The 20,624-nt window shown below is 40.2% G+C and overlaps 1 protein-coding gene across 3 annotated transcripts in view; it reads right to left on the reverse strand.

Moving 5' to 3' along the window:
• FRMD5 (FERM domain containing 5) overlaps nt 1-20,154 on the reverse strand; it is a 333,295-nt gene extending 313,141 nt beyond the window's left edge. For all 3 annotated transcript variants that reach the window (XM_061159286.1, XM_061159287.1, XM_061159285.1), the window contains exon 1: nt 19,973-20,154. In XM_061159286.1, the coding sequence (XP_061015269.1) occupies nt 19,973-20,074 (102 nt within the window). In that variant the 5' untranslated portion in view covers nt 20,075-20,154. The remainder of the gene's footprint in view (nt 1-19,972) is intronic.
• Between the last annotated feature and the right edge of the window lie 470 nt (nt 20,155-20,624).

The following is a 20,624-nucleotide window of genomic DNA, read 5'->3' on the forward strand; positions in this document are numbered from 1 at the left end:
TATATATGGAAGTTTAAAAAATGACATAAATGAACTTATTTACAAAACAGAAGTGGACTCACAGGCGTAGAAAACAAATTTGTGGTTAGCAGGGGCATAAATTAGGAGTTTTGGATTAACAGATACACACTACTATAAACAACAAGGACCTACTGTACTCAGAGTCTTACAATTACCTATAATGGAAAAGAATCTGAAAAAAATGATATATATGAAACAATCACTTTGCTCTATACCTGATATAACAACACTGTAAATCAACTGCACTTCAATTAAAAAAAAAAAGCAAGTAACTCATGGCCAAATATCAGGAAGAAAAACCATTTAAAAATCCTGCATATATCAAAATTCTAAAAATTTTTATAACACTATATCTGAATAATACTTTTAAATTTACAAAGTACTTTCATATTTTTTCCTGATTTTTTTTTTCTCTCCTTATACAACTATGAAAAGTAGGCTGGGTGGATATCACTGTCATCCCTTACAATTGAATTAAAAAAAAAACACACATGAAAAAGTCACAGAAGTAACTCATTCAAGGTCACAAATGTGAAATGAAGCAGAACTAAGATTTGAGTTTTAAGTTTTCTGAGTCCAAATATGATGCACCTTTAACAATACCATTACTAAATAAAACTTCTACTCAAATCCACCGAAGGCATTCTAATAAAATTCTGCTCAATGTAATCATGCACTGCTTACTCATCAGTCCTGAAGCCAATCTCAAGACTGTCAGCATAGAATTGCTTTCACACTCTAGTAATTTCTGGGAAAATCTCAATAAAGGAAGGATTTCAGAACTGAACCCTTCTTCTAAAACATAACTTATTCTAACCATTATGATTGCACCTAATGAATTCAATTTTACCCTTTCAACATTGATGAGCCATTGCTGGTATTTGTCAAAACTGATAACAAAATATAATGTCTGTTTCCCCAAGGTAAATCCCTTCTTGTTCCCTCACCTATTTTCATAATGTATTGTCATTTATAACCTCTGACAGTTGTGCCACATTTTCAACACCACTTAGAAACTAAGCACAATAATTTTAAAAGGTTTTGTACTATAAATTGGTTTCCTAAAGGAAGAAGAAGAAAAAAAACACTTTGAGTGCAGCTAACTCATGAAAGATGACTTAGTTTTGATGTACTATTTTTCAGTATAAGAGAAACCTGTTTTTTAAATATTTATGATTTAAACAAATCTTAATGAGGCTTTTTATCATAATTCTTCCTCAAGCCAATAAATACTAGAATTTTAGAGTCATTACAAGATAATACTTTGCAAAATAAAGATCACTGGATTATAAGCCTACGCCAGACTAACTATATGACCTTAAGTCAATTTACCTCTCCGGGTCTCAATTTTGTCCTCTAGGAAAAGAATTCTTTAGCTTTCAAACATTTGTTTTTTTTTCCACAGAGGTATCTCTTTTCTAATAACATATTACATGGGAATTCAACATAAAAATGGGAAAAGGAGAGTTCTTCTGGGCAGGGAGCTCAGATCCACACCCACTCAGAATGCTCCTAGGTCCCCCAACCTCCAAGCCCAGCCTCAGACAGCCCATGAAATATATCTGAGGAACACAACATAAAAACCAAGAATGAACTCTTTCATGTCTATTCCAACTCCAAAAGTTTAGGATTTCATGAACCTTACGATCCGTAGCATATATCATTAGAGAAATGAAAATGAAAATTTCAATGAAATACCACTACACACCTATCAAAATACTTTAAAAAACAACACCTAATAATACCAAGTGCTGGTTAGGGCTTGGAGCAAAGGAAACTCTTATTTATTGCTGGTGGGAATGCAAAATAGTATAACTACTTTGGAAAACAGCTTGGTAGTTTCTTATAAAGGTAAACATATACTTACGCACAACCAGCAATTCCATTTTTAGGTATTTACTCAAATGAAATGAAAACGCATGTTTAAATAAAAACCTACATGTGAATGACTTCCCTGATGGCTCAGATGGTAAAGCATCTGTCTACAATGCGGGAGACCCGGGTTCTATCCCTAGGTTGGGAAGATCCCCTGGAGAGGGAAATGGCAATCCACTCCAGTACTATTGCCTGGAAAATCCCATGGACAAGGGAGCCTGGTAGGCTACAGTCCATGGGGTCGCAAAGAGTCGAACACGACTGAGCGACTTCACTTTCACTTTCACATGTGAGTATCATTTACAGCTTTATCCATAATTGCCAAAAAAATAGAATTAACCCAAATGTCCATCAATTGGTTAATGGATAAACAAACTGTGATATAATCCATAAAATGGAATAGTACTTTGCAATGAAAAGGAACAAAATGCTGACACATGCACTAATGTGAAGATATCTCAAAAGCACTATGCTTACACTGAAAAACTACAAAACATTGTTTTAAAAAATCAAAATAAATTGAAATACACCCCATGTTCATATATCAGAAGACTTAACACTGTTAAGGGGATGGCAACACTCCCCAAACTGATCTACAGGTTCAGTACAAAATTCCATCTGGATTTTTTTGTGTGTGTGCAGAAATTGACAAGCAAATCCTAAAATTCATAAAGAAATGCAATGGACTAAGAGTCAAAATAATCTTTAAAAATAACACAGTTGATGGATTCACATTTCCCAATTTCAAAACTTACCACAAAGCTAAAGCAACCCAAACAGTGAGACGGTGTGGTACTGGCATAAAGATAGATCAATGGAATATAAGAATCCAGATATAAACACATGCATTTATGGTCTTACTAAGCCTCAGCCAAAGGGACCAAGACAATTTGATGGGGAAAGAATAGTCTCTCCAACCAAAACTACTGGACAATTGGATGTCAACATGTAAAAGTACAAATTTAGGCCCCTACTTCACATTACACATAAAAATTAACTCTATTTGGACCATAGATCCAAATGTAACAGTTAACACCACAAAACTCTTAGAAGAAAATACAGGAGTAAACCCTGATCTGGAGTTAGGTCAGTGATTCCTTAAATTTGACACCCAAAGCTCAAGCAATAAGAAAGATTAAAGTTGGATTTCATCAAAATTAAAACCTCTGGGTCTTCCCTGGAGGTCCAATGGTTAAGACTCCACTCTCCCAACGCAGGGAGCCCAGGTTTAATCCCTGGTCAGGGAACTATACCCGCATGCCATAACTAAGACCCAGTGCAGCCAAATAAATTCAGTTAAATAAATTAAAACCTTTTATGCTTCAAAAGATATCACCGGGAAAATAAAAGACAACCCACAAAATAGGATAAAATATCTGCAAATCATCTATCTGATAAAGGCTCATATCCATAATGAACTCTTACAACTCAATAACAAAGACAACCCATTTAAAAAATGGGCAAAAGAGATGAATAGACAGTTCTCAGAAAGACACACAAATGGCTAATAAGCACATGAAAAGATATTCAGCATCTTTAGTCATCGGGGAAGCGCAAATTAAAACCACAATGAGATCCTACTTCACACTCATAGAATGGCTATAATCAAAAAGACAATAGTGAGTGGAAAGGATGTGGAGAAATTGGATCTCTCATGCAGTCACTCTGAAAAACTGCTTGGCAATTCCTTAAACACTAAACATCAAGTCACCATAGAACCCAGTAACTCCACTCCTAGGTATCTATCCAAGAGAAATAAAAACATATTTCCACACAAGAACTTGTATGTAAATGTTCACAGCATATCCAAGAGAAATGAAAACATACAACCACAGAAAAACTTGTACATAAATGATCATAGCATTTTTTATAAAAGCCAAAAAGCCCAAAATAAAATAAAGCTTTATAAAAGCCAAAAAGAATACAAATTTCCATCAACCAATGAATGATAAAAGGAAATGTGATACGTCCATACAACGGAAAATCATTTGGTGATAAAAAAGAAGTACCTATATAAGTTACTACTTGGATGAGCCTCCAAAACATTATGCCAAGTGAAAGAAGTCAGTTACAAAAGACCATATATACAGTAATACCATCTATTTGAAATGTCCAGAATCTATAGACAGAAAGGAGACTGGTGCTTGCCAAGGGCAGAGAGTTGGGAGGAGGAGACTGGAAATGAGGATGACAGCTAATTGGAAGTTATATCAATGCTCTAAAATTAGACTATGCTGATTATTGTACAACTCTGTAAATATACTAAAAATTGTTTAATTGTATCCTTTAAACAGACTAACTTTATGATATATAATTTGCATTGAGATCTCAAAAAAGCATTATGCTAAGTGAAAGAAAAAAAGTGACAGTCACTCAGTCATGTCTGAGTCTTTGTGACCCCATAGACTGTAGCCCACTCAGCTCCTCTGTCCATGGAATTCTCCAGGCAAGAATACTGGAGTGGGTTGCCATTTCCTTCTCCAGGGGATCTTTCCGAACCAAGGATCAAACCTGGGTCTCCTGCATTGCAGGCAGATTCTTTACCATGTCAGATTCAAAAGATTATATATTGTATGATCCTATTTCTACAACATTGTAGAAGAGGCAGAACTATAAGGACAGAAACCCAATTAGTGCATGACAGAGATCCAGGGAAGTGGGAGGGAAGAGACCATAAAAGGGCATGGGAAATTTTATGGGATAGTGGAAATAATTCTATATATGTTCGTTATACAACTGTACATATTTGTTAAAATTCAAAGAACTGTACACCTATAAAAGAGTGAATTTTTACTCTATGTAAAGAATATCCCAATAATCTGAATAATCTGACTTTTTAAAAAGGCAGGTTTATATTGTAGGCAAAGTGGAAAACAGTATCTGGAAACTTGAGAGCAAATAAAATAGTGGAAACCTTTAAAACACATCAGAATTGACTCTTAAGTTCCACAGCATATATGGAGTATGCCTCCTATGGATATCATTGAGATTACATAGACTGTAGCCCACAGCATATATGGAGTATGCCTCCTATGGATATCATTGAGATTACATGGACTGTAGCCCACTCGGCTCCTCTGTCCATGGAATTCTCCATACCACTCTATATGGCAGAGTGGTATTTGAGGACTATGGCAGAATTCCCCCCTTAACATTTGAGATCAGTTTTTTAAAAAGGCCTCCTTCTAAAAGACAAACATAATAACAATTTCTCTGGCCAAGTCGACTAATTTAGGAGGGAAAAATGGCATTTCGGGCAGAGTCTTAAGAAACATCCAAACAGAATATCATCTAGAATATACCTCAAAAAAACTTTACAAAACACTTAAGTTGCATTATTAACATATGTACAATAACCTACATGAAGTGGGCAGAAGTGGGCAAAGGGCTAAAGAGAAGACCATGAGCATTCAGTAAGCATCATTCAAGGGAGATAGAAAAGCTGATTCTGGTAGATACACAATTACTAGAACCCTACTATGGAGCAGAGAGACAGCTTACAAGGCTTTGGCACAACCTAGAAGGATGTCCCTCAAAATCATCTGATTTTCTCTGTCTTCCAAAATAGCTTCTAATTTGGGTTTCCAAAGTCTCTGATTCAAAAAGAAGTTTCTTCAATGGCAGAAACTAGTTTTCAGTACCTTACTATATGATTAACAAACAGATTCTGGATTACCGAAAAAAGTTCTTAGGACTTGATGAGCATAAGTCAATCCCCCAGATCTAATTGTTGAATCAGTACAGAAAATCATATTTTGTGTTCTGCAAAACACAGGGCCAGAACATAGACTGCAGCAGTCACCAAGTTCTTTTTTGACATCTCTTTCTTTAAAAGGAATATCTGCATTTATAAAGAATATCCTTCAAAGAGGGAACATGAAGAAAAACACTACTGAGACGTGGACAAATGTTTGTGCTAAAAGAGACTTGAGGGGTTTTCTATTTGAGTCTCATTTTGCAGATGAGAGGCTCAGTTGTGTCTTAAAGCTTAAGTTACCTGTTCAAGGCCTCAGAGTAAATCAGTCACAGTCAGGCATTTAACACAGGGCTCCTGACTCCCCCATCTCAGTGTTTTTCCCACTGGACTATATTACTTGCTTCATCATAGAGCAGTGAGTAAGAACAACTCTGAGGTCAGAGACACAAGTTCAAATCCTAGCTCCTGTACTGACTAGCTATGTAACACTGGATGAGTTATTTAACACCTCTAAGCCTTATTGTACTGAGTAAATGAAATGATGCACATAAAGTGCTCATCACAGAGCCCAGAACACAGTAAGTACTCAATAAAATTTTAAATGGATCAATTAACACATATTACAGTTAAGGTACATAATATGGACACTATATCAAGTAACTCTCTAACACATAAGAATGGCACCATGTTATGATACGCATAATTTGTCAGTACATTCATTTTAATTGTAATTAATCATGTCATAAAAACATAAAGAGAGGAACAGAAAATCATATGGAAAAAAGGATGCAAAAAAAGACTACTGAGATATCATTTCTATCCCTTAATTTGTCTTATTAGAATATAATTGAAAACATTTTATTTTCAAGTGTCATATGACAAAATGTATCTATCTGCTTATTAAAAACTCTACATAATTTTGAAAAGTAACTGGATCCTAATCAAGCGAGGAAACTTTCTAGTCATTCTAAACCATAAATCCTAACTAAACAATAAATATATTTGCTCATGAAAACTAATTTAACCACTTTAAAACTTTTTATTATATCATGATAGAAAACATTGTAAGGACAGTATAAAGATGTCCCATGTGTCCTTCACCCAACTTCCCCCAATGGTAACATTTTATATAACTATAGTAAATTGTCAAAACTAAGAAGTTGACATGTGAATTGAGATAAAATTCACATCATAAGATTACCATTTTAAAGTGTACAGTTCAGCGGCTTTTAGTATATATCTAGAGTTGTGAAGCTAGCATCACTAAATAACCACCTTTTAAGTCACCAGAACATATCTCTAAAGACAAGAAAATCTGTTCATTTTTAAAAATCTATTTATTTCAAGTCAGAGGTAACCTTACATTTGCATTATTAATAATCCCCTTTATCAGAGCTAACATTTTCATTCATGCACATCTATTATCAATATTTATTGGACCCCAAGGTGAGACTTTACATACTAACTGTACAAAAATATAACCTCTGCCCTTCTAACAGTTCACAGTCTAGTGAAAGGAAGATGTGTAAGTGAACATTGACAATTTAGTGTGGTAGGTCTGCAATAAGGTCCCCCCAAGGCACTACCAAGCAACACTGGCTATCTACCCTGGAATAAGGAGGTGATGAGAGACCGATTCATGCAGTAGGAGAAAACGCACATGGAGGATGGCAGGAGACAAGGCTGGAAGAGTGTCAGCAGAGATGACAGAAGGCCTCCTATATCGTGCCAAAGGCCTAACTAAATAATAAATGCGTAGGCAATGGGAAAAGCTCAAAGGATTTGATCAGAGTTGCATTTGGAGGCACTTTCACCCTAGACCTTTAAAGACCCTGTATCTGACAAGCACAAATGGAGAGTCAGGCAAGACAATGGAGGGGCCCTGATTCCTGCCATTACCAAGGCTACAGTCCAAAGAGAAAGACTGAATTCATCCAGAGTACTATCATGCCTCAAAAATGCAGAGCTCCTGTGACTTCTTGGAAGTTCCCATCTCATTCCACCTAACAGAAGAAGCCCAAGGGAGTGAGGAGTGAATTCAGCTTGGCATGCTATCAATAAGACTGTGATGATCACAGAAATATTGAAATCTCTCTCTACCAGTTAACAAATAGCCATTGCCCTCAGAGGCTTCTCCTTTCTTCCCTGGGACCAACCCCAACCCCATCTCCCATGATTCAGCACTAAATATTTACTGTCTGGACCCAGTAGAGGACCCTAGACCCAACTTCAGTGCTCTTTGGCAGAGTCTTGGTCAGGGAGGTAGACATCTTAAATACCACCTCTACATGGGGACCAAGCCCAGAAGCCTCCTTTAAACCATTAAGCCTCTTCTCATATTCAGCTGCAACAACAAAAAAACAGATCTCCAATATGCTTTCATTATCCCCATCCTGCTTCCCCAGATTCTCCCTCCAAATTCTGACCAGATATTTGTGCTTATGGCTCATCTTGCTTTATCCCAACAGTTTCTCTGGTTTTAATCTTTTATTTCTCCCTCTAGTCAACAATTTTAACTCTCTCTCCAGTTTCACCAACTTTAGCTGTCCACTATAAAGACTTTCCTGGCCATGGACAGCCCTACCATGTCCATCCAGGCCTCAAGAACCAGACCTGAAGTTACAGTAGACATTGGGTCTATTAATCCATTGTGAGCGTGTGTGTGTGTGTGTGAGTGAGTCACTCAGTCACATTCAACTCTGCGATCCCATGGACTGTAGCCCCTCAGGCTCCTCTGTCCATGGAATTTTCCAGGCAAGATTACTGGAGTGGGTAATCATTCCCTTCTCCAGGGGATCTTCATGATTCAGGGATCAAACCCAGTTCTCCTGTGTTGCAGGCAGATTCTTTACCATCTGAGCCACCAGGGAAGCCCATTAACTATAAATAATTGCAGAAAATTAATAGAAAATCTAAACATACAATATTCAGTCCAGCCTCAAAATATCACTTTATACAATACAGATTTTCATTTGTTTGCACTATCTCAAATTCTAATTAACCTACATACATTTTTATGTTAAACAACAAAATTAAAGGTTATGGATCACATTATGCTTCAGTGTATTTACATACAATCATACTTATTTTTCCTAATACGTCCCACCACCAATAGAAGGTGTGGCCACCACACAAAGAATCTGACCACAAGCAAAGGTATAACTTGTCAGTGATGCCAATTAAAAGTGGTGATAAGAGAATGTATTAAATGAATGGCCTAGAGTATAAATTAGCATAAAACAAAGAACATACTAAGAGATGGACAGAAGAGCTATGTCAGAAAAGATGGAAGGAAAATTGTGGAAATCAAGAAGTGAAGACAAAGTAAAGTTTTTCAATTTCTTTTGCCATTTTCTTTTGACCAGAAGCTAAAGGGATCATATATGAGACACATTATTAGTAGAAATAGTTCATAACATTTTATGACATACTAAAAGATATAATTTGCAGCAAGACAATATAATATCATTATATCTGTCTCTTTCAAATAATCAGACTGTCTAGCACCAATATCAAAAATTGGAATACAGGTAATATGTGTTCTCCTTTACCATAAAATTATTAGAAAACAATTCCTAGATGTGTTTTCTGTACTACAGCTATTCATTTAAAGAAGCTAAATTACCTAAATTATCCAAGGTGTATCTAAAAATAAGCAAAGGAAATGTTGATCAGCTATTCTGCTTATAAAATCTGACATGACAATAGTCAGCTCAAACTTATGTCCCATAGTTACAGCAAGCAAATGCTCACTTTTGTTTTTTTAACTTACTGCACATGTACTAGAATCTGAAACTGGGCATAGATTGAAGATTTAGATTTTTGCTTATGGTCAAATTCTTTGTGTGGTGACCGGTGGAGGGAAGTGTTAAAAAAAAAAAAGGTGTGATTGTGGTGTATGTAAATATACACTGAAGCATAATGTAATCCACATCCTTTAATATATGGAACTACCTTATGTTTTGATCAGACTTTTCTCTCTCACAGGCAGATTCCTTCTCAGTGGCCTCCCAGAGTGCTGATGGGATATTCCGTTGTACAGATGAGTGTGTACTGGGAAAATGCAGATTCAAGATAACATCCCAGGCATCACTGCCAGTCCATAGGTCCTTCTGACCTATGAACCTCTAATTCCAAAACAACCTCAGGGAGTTTTAGAATTTTCTAGAGGCAAAAATCTGAAAGAGGGCAGGCTGGGTGTCTTCTCCAGCCTCAGTCATCCCCTAGAAGTACTTGAGATCCTTCAGTGAATTGATTATTTCTCTGCTTCCTTGTGTGGTGATCAATGTTCCTACCTGCTTGGCTTACCTCTTGTGTGACAAAATAAGAATCTTCTAACACCTCCTGCCTAGAGCATCTGGAATCTTCTGGGGCTCCTGGAGTCAACTCTTCCACCTAGGTGTCCTCAGAATTAGGCTAGGGCCCAGACTAAAGGCCCTTGAGTTAAAATCAGGCTACAGAGAAACAGGCTCTGCATCTGTTTGGAGGCAAAGGATAATGTGCCAGACTTTGAAGGGCCAGAATGAGTACCAGACTAAGAGGGTTCAGCTGAAGACCGAAGAATTGACGCTTCTGAACTGTGGTGTTGGAGAAGACTCTTGAAAGTCCCTTGGACTGGAAGGAGTTCCAACCAGTCCATCCTAAAGGAGATCAGTCCTGAGTGCTCATTGGAAGGACTGGTGTTGAAGCTGAAACTCCAATACTTCGGCCACCTGATGTGAAGAGCTGACTCATTTGAAAAGACCCTGATGATGGCAAAGAGTGAAGGCGTGAGAAGGGGACGACAGGATGAGATGGTTGAATGGCATCACCATCTCAATGGACATGAGTCTCAGTAAACTCCGGGAGTTGGTGATGGACAGGGAGGCCTGGCGTGCTGCAGTCCATGGGGTTGCAGAGTCTGACACGACTGAGCAACTGAACTGAACTGAATGATCTGGCTTTTTCCTACCACAAATTCAATGAAAATGGCCAGACATCTGAGCGTGCCCGGGGGCATGCTGCTTTGAGGCACCACTATTTCTTTCAGGTCTTGGGCCCATGGGCTTTTGCTAATTTATCTGGCTCCCATAACACCACTTCACAGCAAGCCTCCTTAATCTCTCCAACAATATGCGGTGCTCATATTGTCAGTCATTCCCCTATTCATCAGTCTGTAGACTATCCCTCCTTTTTCTCCTTTTCCAGAGCAAAATAACCGATTAGCATTGGCATTCTGCCGAACATTGATTGCCCAAATGCCAAACAGTGCTTTCTTGGAGGTTCCCATCCCCAAAGCTCCAGCCTGGCATTGTGCTGAGTGCTAAAAGTGCACCCTGTGTAGGGCTGGGAACTTTGGAGCTGGCAGGCAGGGGCACATGGAAGAATCCAGGGAAGTACTCTTCTGTCCTCTAGAAAAGCTATTTGGGGTGGCCACTTGGGTTAGAAATGCTAAAAAAAAAAAAAAAAAAAATGTGCCTCTTAGGGCTCCATGGGTCACATTTCCAGACTCTTAATACACGATCTAGGCTACACTGTATCGGTCAAAGGATTTTCAAACATTAGCTGGATGTTAGAATTTGATACCCTCTTTTTTTGTCAGGTAACAAATTGATGCCAAAGATGACATTTCCTGAAAATAAAATTCACATGCGCTTGCTGCAGCCACAGAATTAAGACTGCTATCCCAATGCACGTTTTCTTTATATGATGCCATTGCTTTATGAGGAATCTTAATTTGTGTTACAGTTTTGGAATTAGATTTCATTCAATGCCAGCTTTATGCATTTATTTTTAGTTTAGATTCACTCCTCTGAGCTTGTCAAGAATGACTGAAATTCAATGACAGTAATTTTTCCTAGGCAAGTAGATTCCTGTTGTTTGACTCAACTGTACCAGACCAAGTCAGATCAACATAGTAAAAGAAAGATTAAGTATATTTGGCTTTACACTTCTAGCTTTTCTACCTAGAGGGAGCCTGCTGCTACCTCAGCCTGGAATGCCCTTTACCCATCCCCATAGCCCATTTTCTGCTTTTGGCAACTTTTCATGACCCAGTTCAAACCTCACCTCCTTTGAAAAATATTTATTAGTCTCAAATCCCCCACATTTGCACTGCCACAGCATATCACCTTGTATAAGCCCTGAATTTTCTGATGTTTTATAGTTTGCTATTTACATGTTTGCAGTCCCTCTCTAGACTGTAAGACCTTGGACGACAGGGACCTTTACAACTCCTGTCCCCCTAGTGCTTTAAGTTGTGAAGATTTCTTTTGAAAAACAGTATACAAATATGAAATAATCATATTGTTTGTAGGTCAGAGAAGATGAATAATAAAATAATCGATAATGTAAGAGCATCAAATTGGAATTAAGACCCATCTTTAGACTCCTGCCCACTTGAAAATGGGTATGCATATCTGCAAATAACCTTTTACCTTTCAAAGTTAGAGAATCAGTTAAGGCCATTCAGAAATAGAAAGTTAGAAATATGAGATTCACTCTTGGCTTCTCCTTCTCCTGCACTTTTAATATCCAATTAATCAACAATACTTATCAGTGTTCCCTACTAAATATGTGTGTGACCCGGGAGAGATCCTCAATCTTCAGCAAGCTAAGTGTCAGTTGGAAGACTTCTTAAAGCAAACAGCTAATCTCCAGCCCCCAACTTTCTGATTCACTGGATCTGCAGCGGAGCCAAGAATTTGCATTTCTAACAAGCACCCAGGTGAAACTGGCGCTGTTCATCCAGGAACCACACTTTGAGAACCATTGCTTTAAACCACTGGAGAAGGAAATGACAACCCACTCCAGTATTCTTGCCTGGAGAATCCCAGGGATGGGGGAGCCTGGAAGGCTACAGTCCATGGGGTCACTAAGAGTCGGACACGACTGAGTGACTTCATTTTCACTTTTCACTTTCATGCATTGGAAAGGGAAATGGCAACCCACTCCAGTGTTCTTGCCTGGAGAATCCCAGGGACAGAGGAACCTGGTGGGCTGCCGTCTATGGGGTCGCACAGAGTTGGACACGACTGAAGCGACTTAGCAGCAGCAGCTTTAAACCACCCACTCTCCTTACTTTTAACATGGTTCATGACTTCTACAAAAAGAAATGAGCCCCTGAGTTGTGACACAGTAAGACGGCTCAAATAAGGTAGAAGGATAGCTAGGTTTGGTCCTTATCCTGGGTCCTGGCTTCCCTGGGTAGGCAGTGGTTACCTAACCTGAAATGATCTTGAACATATGAGAGAAAGTCCTAAAGCATTTCTGGAGTGGTCCAGAGTGCCTCTAAATACAGAGCAACAGATGAGGTCATGGTAATGCAGGGAGTCAGAAGCAGAGGGGGGCACGAAAGCTATAATCACTTGTCAAAGGGGTGTTTTCTGTAGACAAGTGAATGGAGCTATTGTACACAGACTCGGTGGTTGCCAAGCATGTGGCCCAATTATTTTGCCTGTATGAGCATGGCACGGAAGGATCTCCTTAGAGGACTTCACATAAGCTGATGTTTAGTCCGGCAGTAGCAAGCAAAGGCTGGGAGAATCTGAACCTAAGAATCTTCTCAAGTTCCTACCTGCCAAATCTAGGATGTGAGACAATTAAGCTGGAAGGACCACAAAAGTAAAACACCTGAAAACAGTACAGCAATTATAATTGGTCAAAGACCAAAAAGGGGCCTATCTTGTTCAAAATATTGGCAATAATGAGGATCACATGGCTGCCTTGGGAGGCAAGAGGTCCATAATTTAAATCTGGGGATTATCCTCCCAGAGAAACTGCTCACCCCAGTCTACCTCTGGCTCTACCCAAATGTAAAATGTCTGTCAAAATTCAGAATGACCTATTGGCCACCATGGCTTAGGGTCTTAAAAGAATGGAAGGCCTGCTTCAGTAGCTAGAATGGACATATGACAAGGTGTTCTGCTTTCTTAGGAGAAACACCATTCACTTTACAACATAGGATGGAGATGCTTTGTGCATGCTAAGTCGTTTCAGTCGTGTCTGACTCTTCGAGACCCCATGGACTGTAGCCCATCAGGTTCCTCTGTCCATGGGGTCCTCCAGGCAAGAATACTGGAGTGGTTGCCATTTCCTTCTCTAGGGGATCTTCCCGACCCAGGGATCAAACCTGCATCTCCTACGCCCCCTGTAACAGCAAGCAGGTTCTTTACCACTAGCGCCACCTGGACAGAGATGCTTTAGTACTCTTCAAATTTCTCCACTGCATGAGAAAACCATTCAGGTGGTTGGCTTGAGCCCCAGGGATCAAGACCGTAAAACAAAGGAGCAACAACTGCCCTCTTGGCCTCCGAGAGAGCAGCACCATCCTCCCCAGGCACCATGCAGGTGAGATACAGAAGCTGTAAGGTTGCTGCCACTCCTCCATGACATCCCCATCTCTTGTACAAGCTCTGGCTAGGCACAGCTGAGGGAGAGACACCCACAGGAAGCTGCTCTGGGAAACAGCGTCTGCAGAGCCCAACAGAATGTTGCAGATGAGCCCATCAGCGAGAGCATGAATTCAACTTGAAATAGGCATAAGTAGAAACAGATTGGCAAGCATGGTTCACTTCCTGTCCGGGCAAGAGGTTAGGAAATGAGACTGTGAGGAGGTTGTCTTATGCAGTCCTGACGTCAGGGAAAGGAGTGAAGGAGATTTCTGTGGCTGTGGTGATACCTATACTCAGTGTGCTAATTCTAGCAGACCTCTATCCATGTACACTGTACTACACCGTGAAACACTGTACTACCCCCATGTACACTGTACCCCATCCATATATACTGTACAACACCCATGTACACTGTACTACCCCATGAAGCACTGCCCTACACCCATGCACACTGTACTACACCGTATTCATCTGATGCAAGCCTTCTAAACCTGCAGAGATGGGGGAAGTGAGGGCACCTGAAAGGCTTGACATCCTAAGAGACAAAGGAAAAAAATCATAGTGGTTTTGGACTGAAGTCCCACTAATTCCACAAAGGACAATGACAAAAAGTTATCAGGCTTCATAAAATACCACATTTACATACTGTAATTTCTCATCAGAAAGAGGGGGGCTACACAGCAAAATGGTTTGAAATGGAATGGGTTGAAACTACAGAAAGGGTTACGTTGATACAACTGTTAGAGAAAATGCTTATTGTTTTCAGGTATAATAACTTTTAAAGTGTTTTAGTTAACCCAGCAGTCCCGTAGCACAAATTAGAAAAAGTATTTACTGAACTAAAACTATGCAAGGCACTAAACTAGGTGCTGTAATTCTCAGGGTTTAAGATTTATAGCCTCCGCTTACTCTCTCTTTTATAGATTAAAGTGTGATCTATCAGAAAATAAATTTCTTAAAATAATCAAAAATATTTTAATATAGCATTGGCAAATTGCCTCTAAAATAATGTCATGCTTCTTGTTGTGGGTTACACATTTTAAGACCTCTACATAAAACACTACAAACATGAAAAACTACTGTTTTTTTGCCCCAGGTTGTCTGATTTTATTTTGGCAAACACTTCCTTTTTTAAAGTATGACATTAATATCACAGACATGATACATTGTCTCTGGACAATGTAACAGAGGACTCAAAAGCCACATTTTATTTTATTATACCCTATATTGAATTGCCTCATCTAGCATACTCATTCCAAGCTTTTAACAAAATGCAAATTCATACAAATACCCTTGAGTAAAATCTTCTGTAGTGATTGCTTCTAGGTTCCTCTTGGATGAACACTGACACTTCCTTAAACAGGACTTCTTCGAAATCAAAAAGAATGAAAACATAAATACACGCCTAGAATTTATCTTCTGTATCAAACAGACTGACTTGCATTACTTTTATACAATAAATGTTTTAATGCACTAATTAAGAAACAGAATACAAGTGCTTTTAGGATCCTAGGAAGCAACTTTGGAACTTAGTTTTAAGAATTAGATTCTAACTGACTTGCTATTATAACAGAGATCCTGAGACTGAATAATTACTTTTTAAAATAAAGTTTTAAAAAACCAATATTCATGAAAATACAACAGCTCTGTGTTTTCGTCTGTTAATAAAATTACCCTAATTCTCTAAGAACATCCCTTTTGCATTAATGAAACCAAGGATTCCACTTACCAAGAAGTTCTTAGAAAAGACAAGCCATGGTTCAAGCAATAAACATCCCTCTAAAGCCAAAGACCTTGTAGAGTAGAAGGAAAGCAAACCTGAACTCTTGATTTTAAAGAAGAGTTCTAACAAAGATTTCACTTATGCCAGCACAGGATTTTACAATTTTATTGAAATTAATCATAAAACATTTTAAAAGCACTTACAGCTGAAGTTCATTTATTTTTCTAAAACAGTAAAACATTTCTCAGTTCTATTTCTGAATTGAATAGACTAAAGAACAATGTAAGTACAGTAGGCTATTTAAGTGTTCTTTATTATTTGTAGTAATTTTCCAAGTAACTTTGTCTTTACTGTGATGTAAGTATTAAATTTCCATTTTATAGATGAAGAAATTAAGGTACAGACAGGTGAAGTGCCTTAAGGAGTCAGAATGGAGAAAAGGAACAAAGATGGGATTTAGAAGCAAAAGGACTGGGATTTAAATACAGTACAGCCACCCAGTAGCTTTGAGCAAGTTCCTTCATCTGGGATTTTCATCTGTAAAATAAGGACAATACCACCTACCTCTCAGTGGTTGATGTAAGGTAGAAGCAAAGCAGCTGGCAGGAAACTAGTACACAGTTAGCCATTCAACCAATACAGGCTCTCCCATCAATCCACAATCCCATTTTCTTTAGCTGGTACAATGAGTCTATAATCAACCCATAACACTGATGTGAGGAAAATGAGATAATAATACAGGCAAGGCACCTGGCAGGTGCAAGGATCAACACGTTTGTTCTCCCCCTCAATATTCCCTTCCTTACTCCAGGTCCCACAGTTACTAAGTGGCTGAGCCACAATCAAATCCGCATCTTGGTTCCACTTTAGAACTGCCTCTGCATGTACATTTCATTTGTGGTTGCACCTTATTTAACTGGAAAAGCTAATCTAACCTAACTGCTTAATCAGTTGTTATTTCAGTATGTTCCCAGTAAAATCGGATTCATTTCTCGGGTAGCTTTACTTTTCATCAACAACCAAAAAAGGTGATTAATATTTCTGACTTGGCAATATATATTTTTGATACATACTTCTACGGGCATTTCTGCAATAGTCTTAATATTTTATAAACTATTATAGCCTGAAAGATAGTTTAAAAATCTATTCTTGAGGATATTACATGCCTAAGCATCTAAATGACTCCATTTGGGGAGTTCAAAAATACTAGGTAGCCTTTTCATTTTTCCTATTTTCTTCCAAATAAAGTAATAAGGTAAGGTAGTAAATGTGGTAACTAAATAAATATGTGATTAAGAGAAAGAGATTTGTGAAAAATATGGACCAGATTTGCACTTATGAGGCAATGACCTTCAAAACTGGCAGGGAACTCTTAACAATGTTCTTCACAAGGAGGCAATTATACTACAACCCTTCTATGTATACTTTCATTTCTCATGGTCCACAAATATACTTGCATATCAGAAAGAATAAAAGAACAGGCTGGTAACTGTGGCAACCTTCATTGAGAGGCTATAAGGAATTTTTATTACCTTAATAATCACATCATAAATGCCAGATCAGTATAACTGCTGCAATACAAAAGGCTAGACCAACACTTTGACAGAATTTCCTACAAACTGAAATTTACCAAATGTAACTAACACTCTAAGCCAATAATACACTTCTGGTTCTGTAATACCCTATGTGGTCTCTGATCACCTCAAGAAGTACTGAAATTTAGATACCTTATTTTCAAGAAAAACACGGACATATAATACTTTTAGGAAAAGGAGTTTAAACTATCACCAATTTTTTAATATAATATATGGTACTGTAATTCCTAAATGATGTAAATATTGCTTTAATTTAATAAGTGACGCACACTGATTTAAAAAAAAAAAGACCCTGTGCCCAGTGTTTGACAAATAAGTACATGTGTGCGCTCTCTCGCTCTCTCTCACACACACACATAATAGAAATATACAACGGGGAAAAGTTGCTAAGAAAAGCTCAATCTCTAAATGCTCAAAAAAGGTATATGCTCAAAATATTAATTTCACATAAAATACTGTCTTATCCACATTTCCTCACATGGGTAAAAACAAAAGCAATTCACAGTAGTAGCACCAAAGAATGACAATAATACATATACTTTAGAATTCCTGTGTTTTTAAATTTTCATAAAAGAAACACAATGCACAGTCATTGACACATCTAGATAGTGAACACTTATGACAGTATGGGCATATTACACCAGGCTTAATTTTTAAGCAGCCTAAATTTTTATAACATATTAAATTGTAACAATGTAAAATTAAGACCAGCAGGAAAATAAACACAACCACAGTAGCACGCAGAAAGCATAAAACCAATAACTCCTGCTCAACTTAAAAATATTTTCCTCAACAGTAATAAAAACTACCCACAAGTATAATACCAATCTGCCAACTGAATTTTCCACTAACTGGGGAAAAATAACTAGTTGCCTTGTTGTGATACCTTAAAACCACAAGGTTATCACTAAATGGAGAGGTGTTCTATCTGTACTTTCTATCTCGGCAAAAGTTAATAATCTGCTCCAGAAATTTTATCTCACCATATATCCCGAAAGTATTTTTAAACTCATAAAATCTAAATCTCACACTGCCCTTGATATGCTATTGTGTAAATGCTTTAAATTTTAAAATAAAGATTTTTAAAGCTCTACACAATGTATTCAAATAGTAAACATGTCAACTCAATCTATGTTTTCTCTGGTTCCCCCCACTCCCACCAAAAACAAAACACTTGTACATGACACATAAAGATACAATAGAAACAAAAAGTAGCATGTCACTCATTCAGTAAGGATATAATACACAACATCTCTCTATCATATTCTACTACAAAAATCCTTTCACTTTATGGCTAGCATCTTTATGACTGCTTAATCTGTATTTAAGGGGCCTGAAAAAGAGATTTTGTTCTCCTTCCCTACCCTCATAAATCTTTGGCAGAGGTCAGCACTTATGCCCAGAGCTGGGTTTTGGAGGTGGGAGAAAAAGGAAAGTGGAGAGAAGGCAGAACTGAGCACGGAGTCAGCAGACAGCAGCTGCTCGCATATACTATCCAGCGTCTTTCTCACACACCGCTATTTTCCGCTATTGAGCATTGTCAGCAAAAAAAAAAAAAAAAATAATTAATGGGGGTTGGGGGGAGGCGGGGAGGGAGACAAAGAGAGTAGGACCCGGGCAGACAGTTCTTGCCTGCCACATCTGAGATGAGAAGCTCTCTCGGGCTTTTGCTGCAGAGGCGAGGGATCAGGTGAGACCCTCCGGGTCCGACTCAATCTGCTTCTCCAGAAAGAGCAGTTTGGGGCAGGTGAACACAGGACCCTCTTGACTGTGAACTACGCGCCGGAGCATTGTCAGCGGTTTCTATTTCTGACTTTATAAAGGAGCAGAGAGGGCTGCGACTGCATTCCTGGGCAAGACTACTACTCCTGACGTGCCACCCAGCAGGAGGTTGTAAAAATCCCTTCAGAATCACCGGGTTCCCAAGAATGCCGTGCAGCATTACCGTATTGTTGGCGTTTTTTTCCTTTTTTTTTTTTGGAAGTCACCGATTCTCGCCAATGCCAACCCTCAAATCGCTGGGACTTGTTGCTAAATCTTTACCTCGCGCCCCCCAGAATTGCCCAGCTGAATAAGATTTGGGGAGCGAAAAGCCGGGGAGATAGGGGGGTTAAATCTTTAAAGCCCAAGGGGCTGGGTTCCCTTCAACAGGCCACTCTGTATGGGCTACGCGTTCAATTCTACCTTCGGAGAGCTCTGACTCACAAATGCTGGGGGGGAGATTATGACATACACCATCATCCTTCCAGTCAAAGAGATAGAGAAAAGCCGCCAGCCGTCCTTGCCCGGCCAGAAAGCCAAAGCCTGCACCTCTCCCCCACCCCCGCCCCGTCCCCCGACGGGGCGGCCGGGGAAAGAGCCTCCCGCCCTCTCCGCCCCCCTCCTGACGCCCGCGGAAGGTGCTCACCACATCTGCGGGTTCGAGGAGCCAGGCTGGGGCGCCCTCACCTCGGGAGAGCGCAGGGGACGAGCTGGGGGGTCCAGGACGCCCGGACTCGCGCCGCAGCGGCGCCGAGCTCCGGGTACCCAACCCCGGACCCGGGCTCAGGCGCCCTGCACCGGCGGGGCCGTCCGCCGCAGGCAGCGGCGGACAAAGCGCTGGGGTCTGGGGCGACCCCCGGGGGCGGCCGCGGGCCGAGCCGGCTAGACTCGGGGAAGAGGGGCCCCGGCGGCGGCGGCGCGCACTGACCTGGATGGTGCAGGTGTACTCGCTGTCGTCCAGCAGCCGCACGGTGCAGCTGTACTCGCGCTCCAGGCTCCTGCTGCTGCCGCTCATCAACCTGCTCAGCATCTTCCCGCCCGCCCGCCTCCGGGGGAGACGCGGCGGCGCTGCGGACCCCGGACCAGGCGCCCCTCAGCCGGGCAGCTCCGCGCCGGCCCCAAGCACCTGCACCATCACCCCAGCGCGATCGCCGCCGCTGCCTCCTGCCCGCCGGGCTCCTCCTCCTTCTCCTCCTCCTTCTCCGCCACCGCCTTCCCCCAGCCCAGAGCCAGCGCCGGACTCGCTCTGCTCCGCGCCCCACTGCCCGTGTCCTGCTTGTGGGGCGGGGACTCGGCCGGAGGGAGGCCAATGGGGGTCAGCGCGGCGGAACCGAGTGGCAGACAGAAGAGCCAATAGAAACAGAACACTGCGATGATAGACAGGTCAGGGAAGCAATCGCGGCAAAGCAGTCGGACCGAGGAGTCAGACCCGCCCTCTGGCGTCCCAAACCAGGGGCTCCTTTTCTCTCTGCGGTTCGGATAGATGCTGTTTTTTCCCTCCCCCGGGCCAGGTGCGGGCAATCGGCTTGATCAATGTCAGCTGTTTGGAATATATTTGGCCTCGTCTTCAGGGCCCAGGT

The sequence above is a fragment of the Dama dama genome, chromosome 13 (genome assembly GCF_033118175.1).
Source record: "Dama dama isolate Ldn47 chromosome 13, ASM3311817v1, whole genome shotgun sequence".
Classification (NCBI taxonomy): Eukaryota; Metazoa; Chordata; class Mammalia; order Artiodactyla; family Cervidae; genus Dama; species Dama dama.